Genomic DNA, 21,086 nt, shown 5'->3' on the forward strand with positions numbered 1-21,086 from the left:
CATACTGCAGAGCTGCAGAATGATCTCTTAGCGGTTAAACATTTACACACGCGGGACAATAAAACTCATTTGGTCATCAGGGTGATTCCTGGGGCTGTTGGATTTACGTATGTCACCTTTAATGAAGGGGAGACAGTCCCGATAGCATACAAGTCCCACTTGTATTCTGCTGCAGAACAACGTTTTGCACAGACTGAGAAAATTCTCACTGCAGTACAGATGGCTGTGATCAAAGAAAGACCGCTAGCCCAGGGCCAACGCATTATTGTCGTTTCCCCAATTCCGGCCTTGGAGGCTGTTACAAAAGCGAGTGTTCCTAATTCGAAAGCTTTACACCCGCGGTGGATACAATGGGCTACGTCTTTGACGGCCACTGATGTGGATTACATATTTGACCCTAAGCTGCAGACTCAAGAATTTCTTCAATATGAAATAGAGTACCCGGTTCCTGCTGGCACATTACCTATTGACCAATATGAAGTGGTCATGTATACCGATGGCTCTGCGCAACCGGCGGTTGGGACTAAACAACAGTATTCTGCTGCTTGTGCGGTGGTGAGCGGGACTATGGAGGGGGGAGTTTTCTGCCCCCGACATACTTATACTAAAACCTTGGGAGATTGCACGGCGCAGCTGGCTGAGCTCAAAGCTCTTTTGTTAGCGTTGGAGCATGCAGAGCCGGCGATATTGACCTTGCTGGTCTGTGACTCCTACTACTGTGTGCAATCCTTCAATGAATATCTGCATTATTGGAAAATGAATGGGTTCAGAGATTCTAAAGGCAACACCATTAAACATAAATTGTTGTGGGGTAAGGTTGCGGGTCTGAAAGAGACGCTTCCTAAAGTCCATGTTGTACATACACTTGGACACCAGCACGTTGGAATACACGTTGCTGGGAATACTTTGGCTGATGAGGCTGCAAAGGCGGCAGTGACTATCGCCACTGTAGCCGCGGTAACTCGTTCGAGTTCAAAACCAGACATAGAGATTTCGGCTGCCATAAAAGCTACGGCTGATGGCACGCCATTTCCTAAAGGATTCCCTTCTAAATATAGTTACTGCTTGAGTGGTGCACTAAATGCTGTTGTTAATATTCCAGGCGTTGGTGTACGTGAGTTACCGAATAAGATTGAGAGACCTCGATTAATTTCTGCAGCGCATGAAGGGGTGGCATCTGCGCATGCTGGTGTGGCTGCCACGATTTCGCTTTTACAGGCCCGTTATTGGTGGCCTGGTCTCTATAAGGAGACAAAGCAGTATGTCCTTTGTTGTGACGTCTGTCAACAAATTAAAGCATCGTCGGCTAGACGCCCGCAGCAGACTCCTCTTCTGATATCAAATAGACCATTACAGTGTGTGTACTTGGACCATTGTGGTCCACTGACACCAGATAGTGCATACAAATACATATTGGTTGCTGTAGATTCGTGCTCCAGATTTGTGTGGGTCTGGCCACAGCGCTCGGCTGACGCTCGGACTGTTATTAAAGATTTGCGTATCTTTGTCGATACATTTGCATTTGCGGCTTTTCATTCGGACCAGGGCCCTGCTTTTGCCTCTAAGGCATTCAGGGACACCATGGCTTTGTTGGGGGTCCAACTCCAATTCTCGTCTCCATTTCATCCCGAGGGAAATTCTGTTGTGGAGCGTTTAAATCGCGATTTAAAGCAATCCTTAACAGCCAGGGTTATAGGTACGGGTCGTAGTTGGCTAGCCCACCTGTATGGAGTACAGAGAGCACTTAATAACTTGCCTAGAAGGTCACTGGGGGGTCGTACTTCATATGAGTGCCTGTTCGGAACACGAATGTATGTTCCTGATCTAGATGGTCCTGGTGTGGAGGCGGCAGAAACGCCCTTTGACATAAATGATCGTGTCACTGTTTTGCAGGATTTACAACAATTCCGTGAAGATAACTCTTCTGCAAGTGCTGCCTCCTCTGGAATTAAGGATGAGCCAGTAACACCTACTGGTTGGATACCCAGGATTGGGGATCTAGTGCGTGAAAAGGTCGCAGTAAAGAAAGAATTTGGTCCTTCTTATCGAGCACCTGTCCCGGTGTTGGGGGTGAGCGGCACGAGAACTGTGATTTTGCCGCCGCTGCAAGGGGCCAAAGGAAATCGTTTTGTTTCCATTGATAATGTCAAGTTACAACATGTGGCCGATTCTGCACAGCAGACCAAGAGGGACACCCAGTAGTTCCGGCATCCCTCTCACTACTGGGGAAGAAGTCCCGCTGCAGGTGATTAGCACCGACCATGTTTCCTCTCCGAGCTTGGGGAGGGTGGAAGATGATCTTGCGATTGTTCCACAGTCAACGATTGATATCGATTCTTTTTCTCGAGTTGCTGTACGTTCTACTGATGTTTCTGAACATGTGATTTATAGCGTACCTAGGAGAGAACCTCCATCAGCTTCCTTGTTCACTGTTGCACCTTTTGCGAGAACTGCCTCTGGCTGCTTCAACGACGCGGATGCAGCTGTATCCAGCTCTTCGTCTTCGCTGTCTTCAATCCGAGGTCCACGTAAGCTACTAAGTTGGCTTAAACGTACATATTTTGTTGTTCCTTGGAACTATTTGTGGCTTTTTATGGCTGTACTGACTATTTTTTTATGGTTGGGATTTGTGGTTACCTTTTTTCTGGTAATACATGGTCATTTTCTTCCTGATCGATCAGACATTGAGCACGTGGAGACTGTGTTGAGACCACATTTTTCGTCTCATATGGTTCGAAGAGACTTATCCAATGTGAACATTTCTGCAATACCAATTCCGGATGGAATTGTGTGGGATAAAGTAATGTTTGAAATATATGGTCCCACTGAATTGATTCAAATACCGTATGTTCTTAAGTTATCAATGAATGGTATTGTTATTCCAGGCATTGTTTCTGATGATTGGGATGTGAAGACCGTAGATGCTATGCTAAAAGATTTGCAATATTATACTGTCTATGACGATGAAGATGCTTACCAATTTAAAGATAATCATGGTGATATGTTTTGCTACACCTATTATGGACACCACTTTATTCACAAAGCGAGTAGCCCTAAGTCCATCTTTAATTATGTACAATGGGAACATTGCTCGACTCCTCCACAAGGGAGTTCGAAAACGTATAATGATAAATTTGCATATTTTTCTGGGCATGATCAGCGAAGCGCTAAGTCTTACTATTTTAAAGTGACACCGTATTCTAATAAGCAAATTTTGTTGACCGATACTAAATTACTGTATTCTAATTCATTTGTATCTAAACTTTCGGTCGAAGGATATGAATACTGGTTGAAGACTGTTGACTTGAAAAGTGTTTGGGGTACGAAAAATTGGCAGATGCAAGGCAGAGATACATTATTTTGAGCATGCATTATCCCTGTGCAAATGATTTTCCTCAATGACACAGTACAACAGACTAGTTGTTTGGGCTTGGCGTCGATTAGAGAATTGACTTTGCCTAGCATACCTGTCCCTTCTAAATTAAATAACTGGCAGCACTATGTGAATGCTACTTTTAGTGAATTTACGCATTGGGTCCAGAATGGTACGCTTAACGCTTCATCGTTACATCCGGGCGGGTGGTTATTGTGGCCTGTAGACACTAATCCGTGTCATCAACGTTTTGTTACCTCTTCTGGGGGGTTCAGGACTAGTAGGGCAGACCCTCGTTACATTTCACCAGAACATGCAGATATAATAACTACATACAGTGTGGGGAAACTTTGCCAACAATGGTTGAAGTACTCCACGCTGGGTGCAGTTAAGTCACACCTCAAGTTACTGTCTAATGGTACTGATTTACAAGATTTCTTGTCAGGTCCCAAGGTGCCCCGGAGAAAAAGGTTCTTATACGAAGTGTATAATGAGTTTTGGAAACTTTCCCAGCAGGAGGCTGCAGCCAGGTTAAGTCAGATTGATCGAGAAAATCTGCTGCAGACTTTGTCTGTTGTTGATAATGGCATGCATACCCTTTCTGACCGTGGTTACACGATTGACAGCATTGTCTCTTCTGCTATTGACATTATAAAATCAGACATGTCTTCTTTATATCATGGGCAGAGTCAGACACGATCTATCATGCAGCTGGGTTGGACTCTTCAGACCTTGAAGGCGGGTCGCGTTCCATGGCAGCACATTCGTGCCAGAGAGATCTTTATCTCCTTTAATTTAACTCGTCAACAACAATTGATGGCTAAGAAGGAAGCGACGTATGTTATGTTAAATATTGAAAAGTTGGAGAAACTGCCTTTTACGGTGGCTGAGATTCCGTCAGCTGAGTGGTTGATTCATGGGGTTATTAATTTGCCTATCTCCACTCTGCAATTTACTTCTTGTTTGAAGCACATTCCGGTGGGAAGATATGAACTATTGGGAGACAGTTACATACACGAGGTGTGGGAGCTTCCTTTTCAGTACAGATGTGTTAATGGTTTGCGGGAAGTTTTTCTTAGCGGTAGCGACTGCGAAACTTCTGTTAGCCATTCCATGGTTTGTAAACAGCTGTCCTTGCACGGAGCGTGTAATGCTTCGATTGCTAACTTAGCTTGTTATCTGAAGGGAGTTCCGGTCCCGGTAATTAAAAACACTTTCCAGGTGCTTTCTAACGGCAGTTACATTGTTCTTAACAGCGAACGCTGCTGTGGCATGCGTGCCGGAATAGTTTACATCGTCGTTGTCAACAAGGCCGTTACGTGCTGCGGGAATGTGTTGTTTCCCCCTACTGAATTTAGGGAGGTAGCGGACATCTGGCCTCATATTGCTACTTCCAAGGTTGATTTCGACAAGTTGAGTCGGCTGAAAGCTTTATTGTTTCAAAAGCATGTGGCCCTTACATCTGCTAGCGAGACCTACGCACTTCAAGTGGCAAGGTCATCGGCGGAGATACAGTCCCTTTTGAATACTAACTTTCCGAGTCACTTCGGTGAACTTGTGGGACGTATATTTAATGCATCCAGCACTGCTGGTATTGCTCATTTTTTCAAAGCCGTTGGTGTTGGTTTCGTTCACACCTTCTCTTCCATATTCGGTTTGATACCTTCGGCTATACACTCTATTTTCGGAAGCATTTTTGGGGGTTTCCCAATTACTTTGGCTTTATTGGCTGGAGTTTTGCTATTGTTGCTATTTTTTCGCAATGGCTGTCCCGCCGCAACGAGATCCTGTATTGCTGCTCCCGTCAGCGCAGCTGTGTCGTGAACGCATGATGCAGTGTTTTGGAGCAACACTCCTGGCTCATTTGGAGTGTGACTGGTCTTTGTCGTTCCGACCGGTTTTGGATTGTGTGCAACCCGTGTTTCGATGCCTTTGGTGCTCGTTTGAACATGCACTGGCTTTCTGTCTCTCACTGCAGCGCTCTCCAGTGGTTGATCTTGATCTGTTGATGTTCCCGATTAGGGCTCATTCCCAGACTTGTGCACTACGGTTGCGTTTGCTTCGTGAAGCGGATTATGAGATTCCCTTCCTGGAGGAAGATGGTTTTGTCTCTTTCCTTGGCACTACACGGGGTGCCGCCCTGAATGGTTTTGGGGCTTTGGAACACACCTGCTCCATGGTACTTTGTGGCGTGGATCTTCCGATATTGCCATATCTCGAAGTGGAGGAGCTTCTACGTTCTATTGCTTCTGTCTGACAATTGGATTTTTTTCTCTCTCTCCCGACTAAATTGACACTATATTGCAATTCGCTCTATCGTCACATGTTTCCTAAATTTATTACTTTGTTGTCTTCTCATCTTGTCGAAATGTTGGGTTTAAATTTAGGTCATGTTTTTTTTTTTTTATTTTTTTTAATGTTGTTAGAACCACTTGCTACCGACAAGGGGAGGGTGTAGTGTGGTCAGTTTTACGTATATTTTGCGCATTAGCTTCAGGCCTTAGGCCTCTGTGCACTTTGCCCTAAATATATTTTATTCATTTGCTAACAGCTTAGAGCCTCTGTGCACTTTACTCTAAATGCTTTCTATTAGGCTTCGTACTGTTATTTTACAGAATAGCCAGTTCTACGGTGTTGTTTTTTATTCATATCACACTGTTTTGCCTACTTCAGCACTGGAGTTCTTCATAACATATTCACTCTGTGCTTTAGTCAAGGATACAGTCTGGTACATTGCCGATAGACGTGGTAGGAGTCTAGACTTGCCATTCCTGCGCAGGAACATTTTGTGATCACGATGACGTTAGTTATAAAATCACTTCCTTGTCCCAATACATGCAGAGGGAGATTCCGACCAGGGAACCACAACTAGACGCTGACTGCCTCGTTGCAGATGCTGAACCAGATCACAGGCCTTTGCTCAGGTATGAGTGTGTCCGTCTCCCTAGTGATACAGAAAGGCAAGCTGAAAGCTTAACATGCTGTGCTCTAAATAGAACAAGCAGAGGGAGAGTAGAAACGGTTAGGAATTATGATAGCTTTATTTCTATGTTTTACTCTCCTGGTTACTATATCAATCCTACTATGTTGTATTGTTCTGGTTATTGCGGCTCACGCCTTAATATCTAAAATACAGTCGTTTTATTAAAACATTATATAAAACTTATACTGTCTTTGTCATTTGTATATGAGACCATATAGTGAATGAGAGAGTTGGTTTGGATCTGAGTGACCACAACTTCCCTGAGAAGTTCCAAAGATGTCATGCGCTCGGCTGCCCAATCATTTCTTCCCCGTGGGAGAAATGAGGCACTGCTAGTTAGCCGGAGCAACAACCGGATTTAGGGTGACAGAGTTCCTTACACGTGGGTCAGACTCAGTCCCCCACACCGTTATCGATCCTGCTGCCTAGAAATCCAGTAGTCTCATTTAGGATAATGAGAGCCCACGCGACACAGGGATATATTCCATATATTTTCTGATTCCCTAAAAGGACTGCTCACTCAGACCCATACTGGACCTCAGACCTCTCAACAAGTTAAACCTTTCAGAGCACTTCCAATTGGTCTCCCTTCAGGATGTCATTCCTCCCAGGGGTGTGGAATTTAATAAAATATATACTTGTCGATGGGACAGGTTGCTTCGTAAATCTGCTTGTCCTGTAAAAACTCTACTTGTCCCTTTGGCGCCTAGTAGTGCAGCAACAAATTATGACAGCATTCTCATTATATAAGAGCTCTAATAATAACCTCTCCGATTATGCCAGGGCTACAACTATAGAAGGGTTTGAATACTAACAACTTTCTTGTTTTGCCACCTTTCCACAGATCGACATACTGGGGCTAGAGGTAGCAGTAAGCAATAGTTCCAGGATTAGAGTGCCCCTTCGAATCTGTGCATACCTACTAAGTTTCATGTTTTAATGGAAGTCACCAGCTCTTCTGTAATAATTTTCCATGCTGAGGAAGGCTGGAAATGTACTCCTGACAAGGACGGAAGAAAAACCTCTTCCAGGGTTGGGGGAAAAAGGGTTAACAAAAAGTGAACTTGTAAATGCTCAACTGCTTTTCACATGAACAAATTTACATATGTGTATTTGCATATTTGCTTGTGCTAAAACACATTATGCAAATATTTTCTAGGAGCACCATTTTCTGGTTTACATCTGTAAATTCTTGTGAATTAATTGAATACTTAAATCTGCACTAATGCAAGGACATATGCAATGGTGCACTTTTGTGACTTTAAGAACTGGACCCCTGATTAGGTCTGGCCTTAACCAAGACCTTTTATTTTTTATTAAATTCTATCTCTCTATCCATCTGTCGGCTAGCTTCAATGTGAATGCTCTCAATCTGCTCTTTCACAAAGAGCATATCCGCTTTCAAAGTAGTTTTGTTCAGTGCCAGGAAGTACTGTGGCAATGTGTGCTTTATGAGACCAAAACATATTTTTGCTTTTTACTAATATTTGTTAAGATGGTGCAGGCCCAGCATCGCCCACAACAATCAAGCTTTACAAAAGCCATGTTAAAACAAGACATTGACAAAACCAAAAGACTAGCCACCGATGTATGACCTATCGGCTTTGCCAGTGCTTGTTTTTATTCATGTTACCCATAATTTTGTTGAAACTGGTTACCCTGACTTTCTAATATGAATAGTTTTTGGAAATACTAGCATGCATCTTCACATTTTAATAAATGATGCTTCAAAGAAATGGTAGTTTAGTAAAACGTTTTTTTACCTAGATGGATTTGTTTTGTGATTTTATTCTGAAAGCAAAGAATCATCAATCTTACCTTCAAGCATCTGCAGATATTTTCATCTAATCAGGGAGCAGCCTGGGAGCATATAAGTAGATTCATATTGTTAAACGTTGCAAATGTGTGTTCACATTTCTTTTTTTATTAGAACCGCTGTCAATAGTGCAGTCCAAGCTTTCAATATGTATTAAGAGTGTTCACCCGAAGAATAAAGGTTTTGAATTAATGAACCATAAATACAAGTTTGAACAGCATTAACTTGTGGACACAATTATTACTTTAACTGCAGACAATTCCCTTCCTTGCTCCATAATGTGGCATCCAAAGGGTTTGTGCCTACTTGTTCCCAGGACAAAATGAACCTGAAAACTTGTTGTCCTTGACCCCAAACAGTATGTCCAAAGCATTGGGCTATAGGAATTCCACACCCCTGCCTCTTTTACAGCAATGTGACATTATGACAGCTTTAGATCTAAAGGATGCCTGTTTCCACATACCAATTCTCCCTGCACACCAAAAATACTTAAGGTTTGTCATTGCAGGCAAACATTGCCAGTTTAAGGTCCTTGCCTTATGAGTCACTGCCTCTCCCAGAATATTCAAAAAGTGCGTAGCAGGGGTTGCAGCACATCTGAGAAGATAGGACGTTCATGTCTTTCCCTATCTGGACGACTGGCTTCTAAAAGCGAACACGTTACAATAGTGTCAACTCCATACCTAGTTGACAGTGGATCTCCTTCACAGTCTGGGATTTACTCTCAACATTCCCAAATCCCACCTTCAGCCCCTGTTGGTTCAACCCTCCATAGGGGCTATTCTCAACGCAGAATTAGGGTTGGCATATCCCAACCCTGCATGCATCCAGAATTTCCAATCCCTTGTTCATCAGTTTCTGGAAAAACATTTCTATACAGTTAGGAACATCGTGTCTATAGGGGATGATGGCCTCTTGCATTGCCATAGTTTCCAATGCGTCCTCTACAGCAATGCTTGTCTCGCCTTTGGTCTCAGTCACAGGGTCACCTGTAAGTTCTAGTGTTGTTAGACCGCCGCACTCACCGTTCTTTGCAGTGGTGGAACACAACAACCTTTTGAAAGGGCGGCCTTTTCTTGACCCTGTGAAGGGTGGCCTTTTCCTGACCCTGTGCCTCATGGTCACACTGACCATTGACGCATCACGGAAAGGGTGAAGTGCTCCCCTTCAACATCTCACAGTCCAGGGCCTCTGAGATGCCAATCACCAGTCCCTACATGTCAGCTACCTGGAGCTTCAAGCGGTATTCCTAGCACTGAAAGCCTTCCTTCCTCATCTGTCTCACAAGGTTATCTTAGTCCGTAGCAACAACATGACAGCCATGTACTACTTAGAGAAACAGAGAGGCACACGGTCTTCTCCGCTTTCACAACTCTCTCAGACCATATGGAAGTGGGCCCATCAGCACTACATTCACCTAGTGGCGGAGTGTCTGCCTGGAGTGGACAGTGACTTTGCAGAGCTGTTCAGCAGTATGCAGTAACAAGTCCACAAGTGGGAACTCCACCCACAAGTCCTTCAGTCATACTTTGCAAAGTGGGGAACTCCTCACATAGACGTTTTCACAACAGCAGAAAACGCGAAATGCCCAAGCTTTGCCTCCAGGTTTGCGCACCCTCTACCCAAGGGCAGCGTTCTATGGATGAATAGGTCAGGGATATTTGTCTACACTTTTCTTCCTCTCCCTCTCATTCCATTTCTGGTTCGGAGGATCAAGCAAACATCTCTCATCATGATCCTTGTGGCTTCCCCTTGGGCACGTCAGCCTTGGTTCACCACACTCCTGGATCTCTCAGTAGTCCCCCACGAGAAGCTCCCCAACAGGCTGACTTTCTCACTCAACAAGGACATATCAGACACCCAGACCCAAAGTCACTCAACCTTGCAATATGGCTCCTGAGGTCATAGAGTTTGGCTACCTAGGCTTGCCTGCAGAATATATGGACATTCTGATGGAATCCCATAGACCCACCAATACAGCCTGTTATGCGGCAAAATGGAAATGTTTTGTATGCTACTGCCAACCCAAACATTCTGATCGCATGAAAGCTACAGTTCAAGAGATTATTTGCTTCGTTTACAAAGCAAATCTAGCCTGCACTTCCATTTGGCTAAAACTTGCAGCTATAGCTGTGTACCTACAGAACAGACAGCATGTTTCCTTGATCAGAATACCAGTGATTAAGGCGTTCATGGAAGCCTTAAAGGGGTAATTCCACCCAGGGTACACCCTGCGCCATCGTGGAACCTTAACATTGGGCTCACCAGACTCATGGGTCCCCCATTTGAACCACTCATTTCATGTCCACTTTAATTCCTCACCTAGAAAGTGACTTTCTTAGTCGCCATCACTTCCCTCAGCCGTGTCAGTGAGCTCCAGGCATTAACCTTGGAAGAGCCTTTCTTCTAGATCCATAGTGATAAAGTAGTCCTTCACACTAGCCCTACGTTTCTACCAAAAGTGGTTTCTCTGCTTCACATAAACCAGTCCATTGAACCTCCATCTTTCTGCAACCTGAGTCTGTTGCGGAAAGAGCCCTTCACACACTAGACGTTAAAAGAATACTCATGTTTTACATTGACAGAACTAAAGTCTTTAGAAAAACCAAGCAACTCCTTGTGGCTTTTTCTCCACCACACACAGGCAACCCCATTTCCAAATCAGGCATAGCTAGATGGATAGTCAAATGCATACAGACTTGCTATGTTAAAGCCAAAAGACCTTTGCCCATTCCCCCAGAGCTCACTGTACCAGGAAAAGGGGTGCTACTATGGTTTTTCTGGGTAGCATTCCCATATCTGGCATCTGTAAGGCAGCTACTTGGTCTACACCACACACATGCACAAAACACTGCTGTGTGGATGTCATATCACACCAGCAAGCTAATGTATGTCAGGCTGTGCTTGTACACTTTTTCAGTCAACTGCAACTCCTATAGGCTAGCCTCCACTTTATGGAGGCACAGCTTTACAGTCTATGCAGAGCATCTGTTTCTACAGCCACACATGCCATCAAACAAATTATGTTACTTACCCTGTAAGCATCTGTTTGTGGCATTTAGTGCTGTAGATTCACTTGCGTCCTCCCCAGACGCCTCTGGCCATTGCAGTTACATTAGACTTGTATAAATGTATTTATTCAGTGCATGGACATCTTTTTCCCTACTCTTTCTTTCCTTCCACTCCTTTCTCACCTGCCTACGGGAAAACAATCTAACAAAGGAGTAAATACCATGCACAATATCACTGAGAGGAGGAGTCACTCGATCTCGTGAGTCGGAACACTTCGAAGAAAAACAACTTGCACCAATCCGGACCCAACAGTAGATGGCAGGAGTATGCAGAGCATGTGAATCTACAGCACTACATGCCACAAACAGAGGCTTACAGGATAAGTAACATAATCATTTATGTGCATACTCAGTGGAATACTGCTTTTGTCATAGAGATTTATTTTGTTAATGTGCAGTTCATAATTTACGATCATAATCTAGTACAGTGAGTATGTACTGCCATCAAAGAGCTGCATGCAAACTGTATGGTACAGGTTAGAAAGTTGTTTTATTCCCAGTCTTTGATAATCCTAATTTTGCTAAAAAAGGGTTTGTTTGGGTAGAAATAAATTGTTATTAGCAAAGTCAACTCTGACCACTGTGTTAAGTTCTGAATCTCGAGTTTAAGCTTCCCCTGACCAAGGACTCTTAAAAAATGCCTTCCATCATGGATGGCATATGAACCCTACACCTCGGTTTTATATAACATTTTCTGTACACTGATTTACACACATATGGTTCTTTTTCTCTGTATGTATGCATGTATGATGTAAAGTGCTCCAACACTCTATGCTGGCACGACAGGCACTATAAAACAAATTAAATACATGTGAGAGAGGGGCTATGGAGATATGAGAGGCACTGTTAGAGGGTGATGGTGAGGGAATCATTGAAGAGTCCCAATAAAGATTGCCATAGCATGATGCACTATAAGACCTTCATTTACTATACTTTAAAAGCCAATGCAATTGAATATATAATGAAACGTGTTGTAGAATGCATCCTTTTTGCCATTGTTTTACCCAAAATTTCTTGTGGGAAGACCCCATCCCCAAAGCCTATTGTTGTGGTCAGGCTTGCTTGCTATGTACCCCATGGGGGCTGGGTTTCCAGTCCAGCCCTGATACTGATCTGAGTTTGGCTACATAATTACTAAGGCAATGCCAGTGGTGTCTGACTCAGTGCCAGATTGTTCAGTGCTCTGAGGCCTGATTTGGTTCAGACTCTGACCCCGTACAAACCTTGCTGAACATTCTACATGACTAGGATGATGAGGTTGAGGAGGAAGAGGAGGAGAACAATTTGCTGAACCTTACTACACTGATAATGGATTATATTTAATCCTCCAAAATCCTAGTGGTCTGGACACTTCACCAGAGATGCAACTGGACCTGCTATTTGGACCTTCTACTGAGGAGAGCACCTTCTTTGCTGATATAGTAGTTAGGGCAGTGGAGGTTGTTGAAACTGCAGTTACCCACAGTGTAAACTACGGCTAATCTTAATGAAATTTTGCAGCTCAGCCTTTTAATTTCTGATCCCCTGGTGCCTTATAATAAGGCCATGATAGACTTTAAGGTGGTGTTGAAGCTTTGCTTGGCACTGCTGGTGAGTCTTTCTATCTCTATAAATCATAGGCCTGCTTCCAGCGGTCCAGCCTTCTGTACTAAGCCCCCAGCACTCAAAAGTCTTGTGGGCCAGCAAAGCCAGCCCAAATGCCTTCCATACTGATCCATTTGATAGAGAAGTGAAGCTAACTAACACGCTTAGCAATAAGGTTTTCTCCACCCCTGAGTTTGGCATTGTTTGCTCACATTGTAGTTTGCCATCTGGGCAGATACACTTATGCCCTTTGATACATGTGAAGCAAGATCCTGCCCACCTTCACTGAAAAGTTTCTAAACTCCTTCACACAAAAAGCTCACCACAGACAGGTCAAATACATTTTGCGGTCCAGACTGGACTCTAAAGATTGTGTAGTTTAGGCTGTGGCCACTTGTGTAGTGACTCATCATCACACCTGCATGCACGCCACAGATTTTTTTGGGTACATACTGACATCCGTAATGTACATGCCCTTCGCTGTTTGATGACAAGAATTTAGCTTTAGGGAGGTACAAATATAAACGTGCTATAGCCCAGATCTAGGGCTTGCTCTCTCTGCCAGCCAGATCATTAACAATAACAGAAGTTCAAGAGTTATTCTTGTGGCTCAGTTTATCACCAGAGGCTGCCATTTTGCCTGTCCAGCAGGCCGTCCAGCGCTTTTGCAGATCCAGAAAGTGTGGTTGTGGCAGAAGATGGGGCCACCATCAACAAGGTCAGACCTCATCTTGCTTTTAACCTTTTTCTGCTGCTGCAGCAAAGCTGCTCTGATTCCCTCTTTAAGAGTCAACCACAGCCAGTGGGGGGGAGAATATGATTCTACCTGCCTAACGTGTGCGGTTACCACTGACCAATAGATCGTGAAGGTTGTCACCCTTTCCTTCGGTCCTTCCTACGGTGCCTCCTGGTTTCCCTCAGACCATAGGCCTTCACCTTTGCCAAAGAAATTCAGTCATTGCTGTATAAAGGGCCATAGACTCCCCAAACAGCTCTTGCTACCTGGACTAAAATAGAGATCAAAGACCTCTTGTCTCCCCTGTAGTAGAAGCACTATAACAGTCTTCTGGAACTGTGTGCCATCAAGTTAGCTCTCAAGGCTTTTCTGCCTTCCATCAAGAGTAGTCTGGTGCAAGTCCTGACTGATAAATTGTCGGCCATGTTGTACTGCAACAAACAGAGCAGTGTAAGCTCATGTACGCTGTGGCACTGTCTGGACCGTCAAGGGATTTTCTTGACTGACAGCCATCTTGTTTTGTACTTAAATGCCAGAGCGGACTTATTCAGCAGGTGCCATTTTGTCATCAGGGAGATATATCTGCACACAAATGTAGTTCACAGCATGCCTTGGATAGTTCTTTTTACCACCTCCGAGAATGCTCTGTGCAGCCTCTTGTGCTCTAGAGGTTCTGCCTTTTGGATCCCTAGGAGATGCAATTCACTTATAGACACTGGTCTCCTTTATGTATTTCTGCTGCTACTTCCTCCGTTTCTGCACTCTCAGTTTCTGAATTCTCTCAGGAGGGATCAGGCTCATTTTGATAGCCCCAGACTGAGCACAGAGGGTCTGTGTAAGAAGCTGGCTATCTATGTAGTGTACCAGTGTAAGGGGGCACTATGCAGATAGTTCAAGGGCGACCCTTATTGGTTTACAGGGTTAAAGTAATAACCTTAACAGATCTCTTTTGTGGTAGTGTGGGTGAGCAGTTAGGCTTATCAGAGGATAGTGTTAAACATTTATTGCGCACACACAGTCAGTAAGCGAGACACACACTGAATAAAGCAATCCAACACCATATAAAAATAATGCAGATTTTTATATTCATTTAGGGGTGTTAGGAGGAGTGAAGAGTAGCAGCCACTGGGCTGCTTACCCTTGGGATCACTACACCCTGTGGGGAGTGGGCATCACCCTGTCCCAGAGTTATTTTATAACAATCATTTACATTAGTAAATTTTGCCAGATATAATTATCATCCAATGATTATAATAAACAATTGACCCAATGAATGTTCACTACTGCTGAGGTCTCTTTTCCAGTAATTCTACTGTATGATGCTCATTTAAACATGTATTTTTGCACAGTTTTAGTTATAACAATGATAAATCTAGAAAAGATAGAAAAGGCTCCCTATCATGAACGTTTGTCCTCCAATCCAATTACCACTTCAGGAAGATCTTCTATCTTAGCAACACATAATGACCCTGCACCCAAGTTTCCACAGTCTATACCTCAGTGCATGGAGATGGAGTGACAACAGTGTGCCATCCTTAATAGTCTGTTATCTTTGCAGCTTGAAACTCTGACAAAGTCCCTCTATGCTCGGTGCTAGGTAGAACTTTCTGATGGGTTGTATCATTCTCCCAGCAAAGCCTTGCAGTGGGCAAATTTTTCCTATGTGCATGCCTTTTGAGCTTATGCCCAGCTCCTCGCTCCAACTACTGATGCTCTAAACAGTCTTCCTGATTGCCATCATCTGTGTGTGCCACATAAGTTTACTGCAGGCACTCTCGGTGCAACCGATATACACCACCATCTTTCCAGACAAGTGAGTTCTGAGTACCAGGATAGCCTTCTTGCACAGAGCTGTGACACATTTAAATGTTGGACAATCAATCACTCTCCCAATGTTTTGCACTACACCTCCTCATTCGAAGGAGGAGGTGAGACTTCATCAGTTCAACCTTAGTAGAGCATTGAGCTTTTACATTGAACATTCAAGAGACCATGGTGTGGATGGCAAATTCTTTGTAAGATTTTCTGGAGCAAAGAAACAGAAGGTGGTGTGTGGATGACAGTCCTCTTATTTAAAATCTTCCCAAGAAGCAACCTCTGAAGTCCTTCGTGCTCATTCCACCAAGTCTAGGCTCCAGTGACTTCATTGGTAAGTGCCAGTTCTGTACATCTTCAAGGCTGTGATGCGGGCATTGGTGGAAAAGTGCAGCAAACACTACTTCCTTGACAGCCAGGTTTGACAGGAGGGCCATTTTGCCTGCTCGGTCCTACAAGACTTTTTGGTCCTCTCCCCAGACCTTCCAGCTTTATGAGTACTATGTTGCTATATGTTCTTATGGTAAATAATCTATGGTTAGCAATATCCATCAAAAGAACAAGCTACTAACCATTGGTAAGGCTCTTCCTAATGTATTCACAACCTAGCCACAGCTTTGTCACTGCCTCTCACCTCCTCTTTTTGTGAAGTTGATTCCTTAATGTCATAATAAGGTTAGGTTTTGGCACACTGTCACCTGCAGTTCTTTGTAGCACTCCACGTTTGAGGACACTAAAGGAGAAGTATAAGAAACTGAAATTAGCACACATAGGCCTTATTAATATGCAGCTCTGCTTTGTCACTTCTGAGGTGGTACAGCACCATTGTAGAGTCACTTGGGGCCCCATATCGGCAGGTGGTAGCATTGCAAAGAAGTTCCCCATATACAATGCTGAACTGGGGATATTCTTAAGGTATGACTCTTCAGTTAGAGTAGCCACCAGAAAGGGCATTACAGAAGGCAACTTTTTCATTTGTGCTAATATGATAAGGATCTTGGATTTATAAAAAATGAAGTGAGCCAAGTGCGTTCAATTATGTCTGTTATGGCGAGCCATGTGAGATCTTTCGCACATTCCTTTTTATCCTGTTTATAAGAGAAATAAAATGATAGTTAATGAAAAAGGCTGCATGTCTCCCACTGATCAAAGGACTTAAGGTCCTGAATTCATTAGAGACTGTTTTTCTAGGTATAATTTGGACAAGGCACGATTGATTTAAGTAATTTTGAAACTCTGTTAAGTTTATTTCTAATCTGAGATTGGCTGTAGAGTAGGTGATAGCTAGCTATTTGCGGATCGAATGTTGATGAAAAGTAATCTGGCTGGAATGCAAAATTCCTAGTGTTTGCTAGCCCTTTCAGTTTTGATCTTTTGCCCCATATTGGGACTGCAGAAAAGTGTTTGTGGTGTATCTTCAATGTGTTACCTTTTGATTGCCACTGCCTCAGCAGTGTTTTAGTAATATCCTTGAAAGGTACTTAAGACTGCTTGGTTTACAAACCAATGTTGATAGTGGACTGATAGGCTAAAGATCTTCCATTGTTAAAAACCATACTGATATGTCTCTAGTAGTCTGTAATTGTGCATGTGAATGCACTGTTTTGTCACAATTGTTCGGATTTTTTATGGGAATAGAAACTCGCAAACATCCCTGCCCTGAGTCTGGCTTGTTCTGCTGACTGTGAAGAATTGGAATATTTCAAAAAGGCTCCTTCAGGCCTGACTGTAAAACCCACAGCTTGTCAGCCACATTCCTGAGAAAACGATGTTGCACAATGCCACATTGGTTTACATTGTGTCAGAATCATTTGTAGGAACGGCCCTCCACCCTCAGAGAGCAGTTCAGACTTTTCTCGCTCAGTGTGAGGACAAGTATTTGCATGCCACCTGTTTCAAAGATCACCACCTGCCAGTCAACCTGTTGGTTTATGGAGTAGGTTTTCTGCTAGAATTTGTATAATGGAAGTGGAACGTGTGTTCTTCGTTTGCAGTCTTTGTTAAAATAAAAACAGAGGTCTGAAAGCTCTTTCAGGGTGTTTACTTTTTTTTTATTTATGAGACAGAATTAGGATGTGTCCCTAGTATTGCATAAATTGGTGTGTATCTTATAACTGATGCTTTTGTAGCATATGCACTCGAGGATCGTGGGTGGGGATCGTTTGGTTTCAGTATGATGATAGCGATATCTAAGTTTAGTGTTTTGCCTTCACCTCACTGGAGTGATCGGTTTGTGGGACCGACTGACTGTGTGGTAGAACAAGTAAAACTACTGTGTGATGTAAAAAAAAAAAAAGAGGCAACCCTCTGACTCTTGAGTACTAAAGCTGGGTGCCTGCACTTTCCCTCAAACACTTTAGGCCTCTGTGTGACAATAATCTTGGCTTGAATTGATGTTTACATGTTAGATTTCATGGGCTAATGTGTGAACCACTTCCTTGAAGGACAGGGTAGCAGTCAGCTCTACTGAACAAGTGCTTGTGTTCAAGATGGACATCCCAGATAAAGCAGCTGCAACCTTGATATTTGGTAGTGGTATTGTAGCACAGTGATTCAATTTGCCTCTGCCATTTAACCCATGGAGTAGAAATTGTATTCATTGACCTTCCATTTTATTTTGGGTGTAATTTTCCCAAAGTATATACCATTGGCCTTTATTTAACTGTCCACAGAGTAGTAGCTAGCTGCTGCTGATACTGTAAGCAGCATCTCTACTTTTCCTCAAACTTTGGTCTTATGTATCCAGGCAAGTATTTATAATGCTCAAATCACAATCTGAATCCCATTTCTAGTCCCTTTTCCACTATAAACATGCATTTTGTTTTACATTTTGATTTAAGTCCAGTCACTTTTCTGCCTTTGCCAAAATTTCAGGAAGGTACTCTGATGTCTTGAAGAGGACGGGTGGCTGTCACAGTGTTAATACAATCTAGTTACTAGGCTTCCCCTGCAAGTGTGACATTGTTTTGCTCCCGGAGAGCCTGGGGAGTTGCAGTGCGGAATGTAAGGACTCTTGCCTTCATTGTAAAAAGCGTGTGCCATTCGGTTACCACAAGCCCTTTAATGCTATCATCCGTTCACTTTCACTTGCCCAAAGTCTTCCACAGCTTTCTTCTTTCACCAATTCACCTCCACCAGCCCTACAAATTTTATAAGCCCTCTACTTTCACCATTCCTTGCCTTCCACAAGGCTGTGACTTCCACAACCACCCCCTTTAACAGCCTTTCCCTTCCACCAGTCTAAAGGCTTCTACTAAAGCTCCCTTCCACTAGCCCTACAACTCCCATCAGCCCTTTCCTTTCACTATCTTTCTCATTCACCAGGTAAATGACTTCCAAGACCCTCTGCTCCCACTAACCATCATCTACCACTAGGTCTTTGCTTTACCCGACCCTCCTCCTTCCACCAACCCTCTCCTTGCTTCACCACTGTGGTTTGCGGCTTGCGCAGTTTGTCAGAATTCCTTACACTACCAGAGTAAGGCTGCCTTGACACACTACTAGAGGCGCAGACAATTGCAGTAGATGGGAGGTCCAAAGGACTTGGGCCGAATCTAGGCCTTCAGAACCTAAAATAGTTCATAGCTCTGGGCAGTTTCAGAAAGATTGACCTGTATACATCATGGCACCCGAATAGTAAACTTTTTTCAGCAGCTAAAAGGGATGATTACTTACTGGTCCCTACTGAAATAGTGTTCTTGAGGTCTCACAGATTTTTGTCCTGCTAGCTCTCAGTCAGGTAGAGATTTGCTCTTGAGTGTTTTTTTTATATTGATTCTCAGCAGAAAATTAGGTTGCATTTAGAGGTTTGTTGTGCTGATTCTCTTAGCTGAGTTTACACTTACTCTTAGTGTTTACTGTGTTCATTCTCTGTGGTGTTTCTGTGGGTTGGGTTGTCTTTCATGTTTATCATATTGGCTCCCATTGGTATAGTTAAGTTCTCTCTGGAAATTTGTCACTTTCATTTACTGGGACTGTCTATGTTCTCTAGTTTTGGGATGGTTTCCTTGTTGGTTCTCTTTGATAAAGAACAGTTGTCTTTGGCTGTTGTCAAGATCACAATTCAGATGTGGGATCTCCTTGTAGGTTTTAGAGAGGTTTGGTGTGTCATATTCATTCTCTGTGGTGTAGTTGGTGTGTCTTTCAGGATTTGCTACTTTGGTTCATGGTAGGAGTCTTTAGATTTTTTAAGTGAACTATGTTGGAATCCAGAGGGAGGGATTGGATCTCCTGGAGATTTTGTCATTGTCATTATTTACAGTAGTGGCATGTCTTTCAGTGTTCACTATCTTGAATCATGGTGGTGTTTGGTGTTTGCTTTATTGGGCCCCAGTGGCTTCTTCTGTCTCTTTGGGTATTTGCTGTGCCAAGTCTTAACTGATCACACCAGTACCCTATGCAGTAGCTGCCAGTGTTCTTGGTATGCAAGAGTTGATTTGCAGAAGCAGTTTGCACACATGATGCCACATCAGGTCTAAATCCAGTGTAATCATGGAAAGCCACACTTTCCTGTTTCTGGTAACAGACTTCGACCATGAACACATGTGGTATTGTTGATGTTCGTATTCAGTTGTGTCTTTGCCTCATTTATACATTTTTATTTCTATGTTCCACAGTGACCTTGAAGCTGATATCAGAAACAAGCAAGAAGTTCTGAAAGAGCTGTCTGCAGCGGAGAAAGAGCAGTCTATCCTCTCTGAGAATGAGCTCAGGGTAGAGGATCTGAGAAAGATGACTCCTAAGGTAAGGCAATATCACACATCGATCAGTTCTTTTCAGCCAAGGCATGTGCTCCTTATTTTCTCATAGCTTCTTCTGGCTGTAAAATACTCTTGCTGCTGCAGGATCTAAATCTTCCCTGTTTCATAACGGGGATGTGGAATTTTACAAAATATCTACCTCTCCATGGGACAAGTTGCTTCATAAATCTACTTGTCCTGTAAAAAAAATCTACTTGTCCCATTTTGTGCTATGTAGTGCAGCAACAAATTATGGTGGCACTCATCATGTAAGAGCTCTGATAATAGTCTCTCTGATTATGCCAGGGCAAACACCATAGTAGGTCTTGAATACTAGGAATTTCAATCCCTTTTATAGCAATTTCCTTATTTTGCAACCTTTCTGCAGATCTACATACTGTGGCTGGAGGAAGCAGTAAGCAGTAGTTCCAGGGCTGCAATGCCTTTGAGTCTAAGCAAACCTACCAACTTGAATGTTTTAAGACTTTCTCACCAACTCCTCTCTAATATTTTCCCAGACTGAGAAAATGTGGGAATTTTCTCCTCACAAGGGCAGAATTAGAAGTTATTCCACGGTTGCGAAAAATGTGGTTGGAGGGAAAGTGAACTTGTAAACTCTCAATAGATTTTCGCATGAGCAAATCTACACATGCATATTTTCACGTGCTAAAAAAATAGTTCACAAAAATATTTTCTCTCAGTATGCTTTCCTGGTCTAATTCTGTAAATTCTTTTGAATTCCTGAAAGCCACTAATGCAAAGACATACACCATAGGTGCCCTTTTGTGACTTTCTTTAAGACTTGGGTCCCTAATTAGGTCTGGCTTTAACCCAGACATTTTGGGGGTGACTTACTAACATTTTGCACTGGCTTTGTGTCATAAAAGTGACGCAATCCATTGCTAAATGTTTTTTTTATTATTTACTTTTCAGCGCAAAACAAGTTTTGCGCTGGAAATTTACTAAAAG

General features: G+C 43.1%; 1 protein-coding gene across 4 annotated transcripts in view; it reads left to right on the plus strand.

Moving 5' to 3' along the window:
* CEP164 (centrosomal protein 164) overlaps positions 1-21,086 on the plus strand; it is a 393,961-nt gene that overhangs the window by 316,338 nt on the left and 56,537 nt on the right. For all 4 annotated transcript variants that reach the window (XM_069224719.1, XM_069224720.1, XM_069224717.1 and 1 more), the window contains one exon: positions 19,995-20,121. In XM_069224719.1, the coding sequence (XP_069080820.1) occupies positions 19,995-20,121 (127 nt within the window). The remainder of the gene's footprint in view (positions 1-19,994; positions 20,122-21,086) is intronic.

Source organism: Pleurodeles waltl, chromosome 3_1 (assembly GCF_031143425.1).
Source record: "Pleurodeles waltl isolate 20211129_DDA chromosome 3_1, aPleWal1.hap1.20221129, whole genome shotgun sequence".
Lineage (NCBI taxonomy): Eukaryota > Metazoa > Chordata > Amphibia > Caudata > Salamandridae > Pleurodeles > Pleurodeles waltl.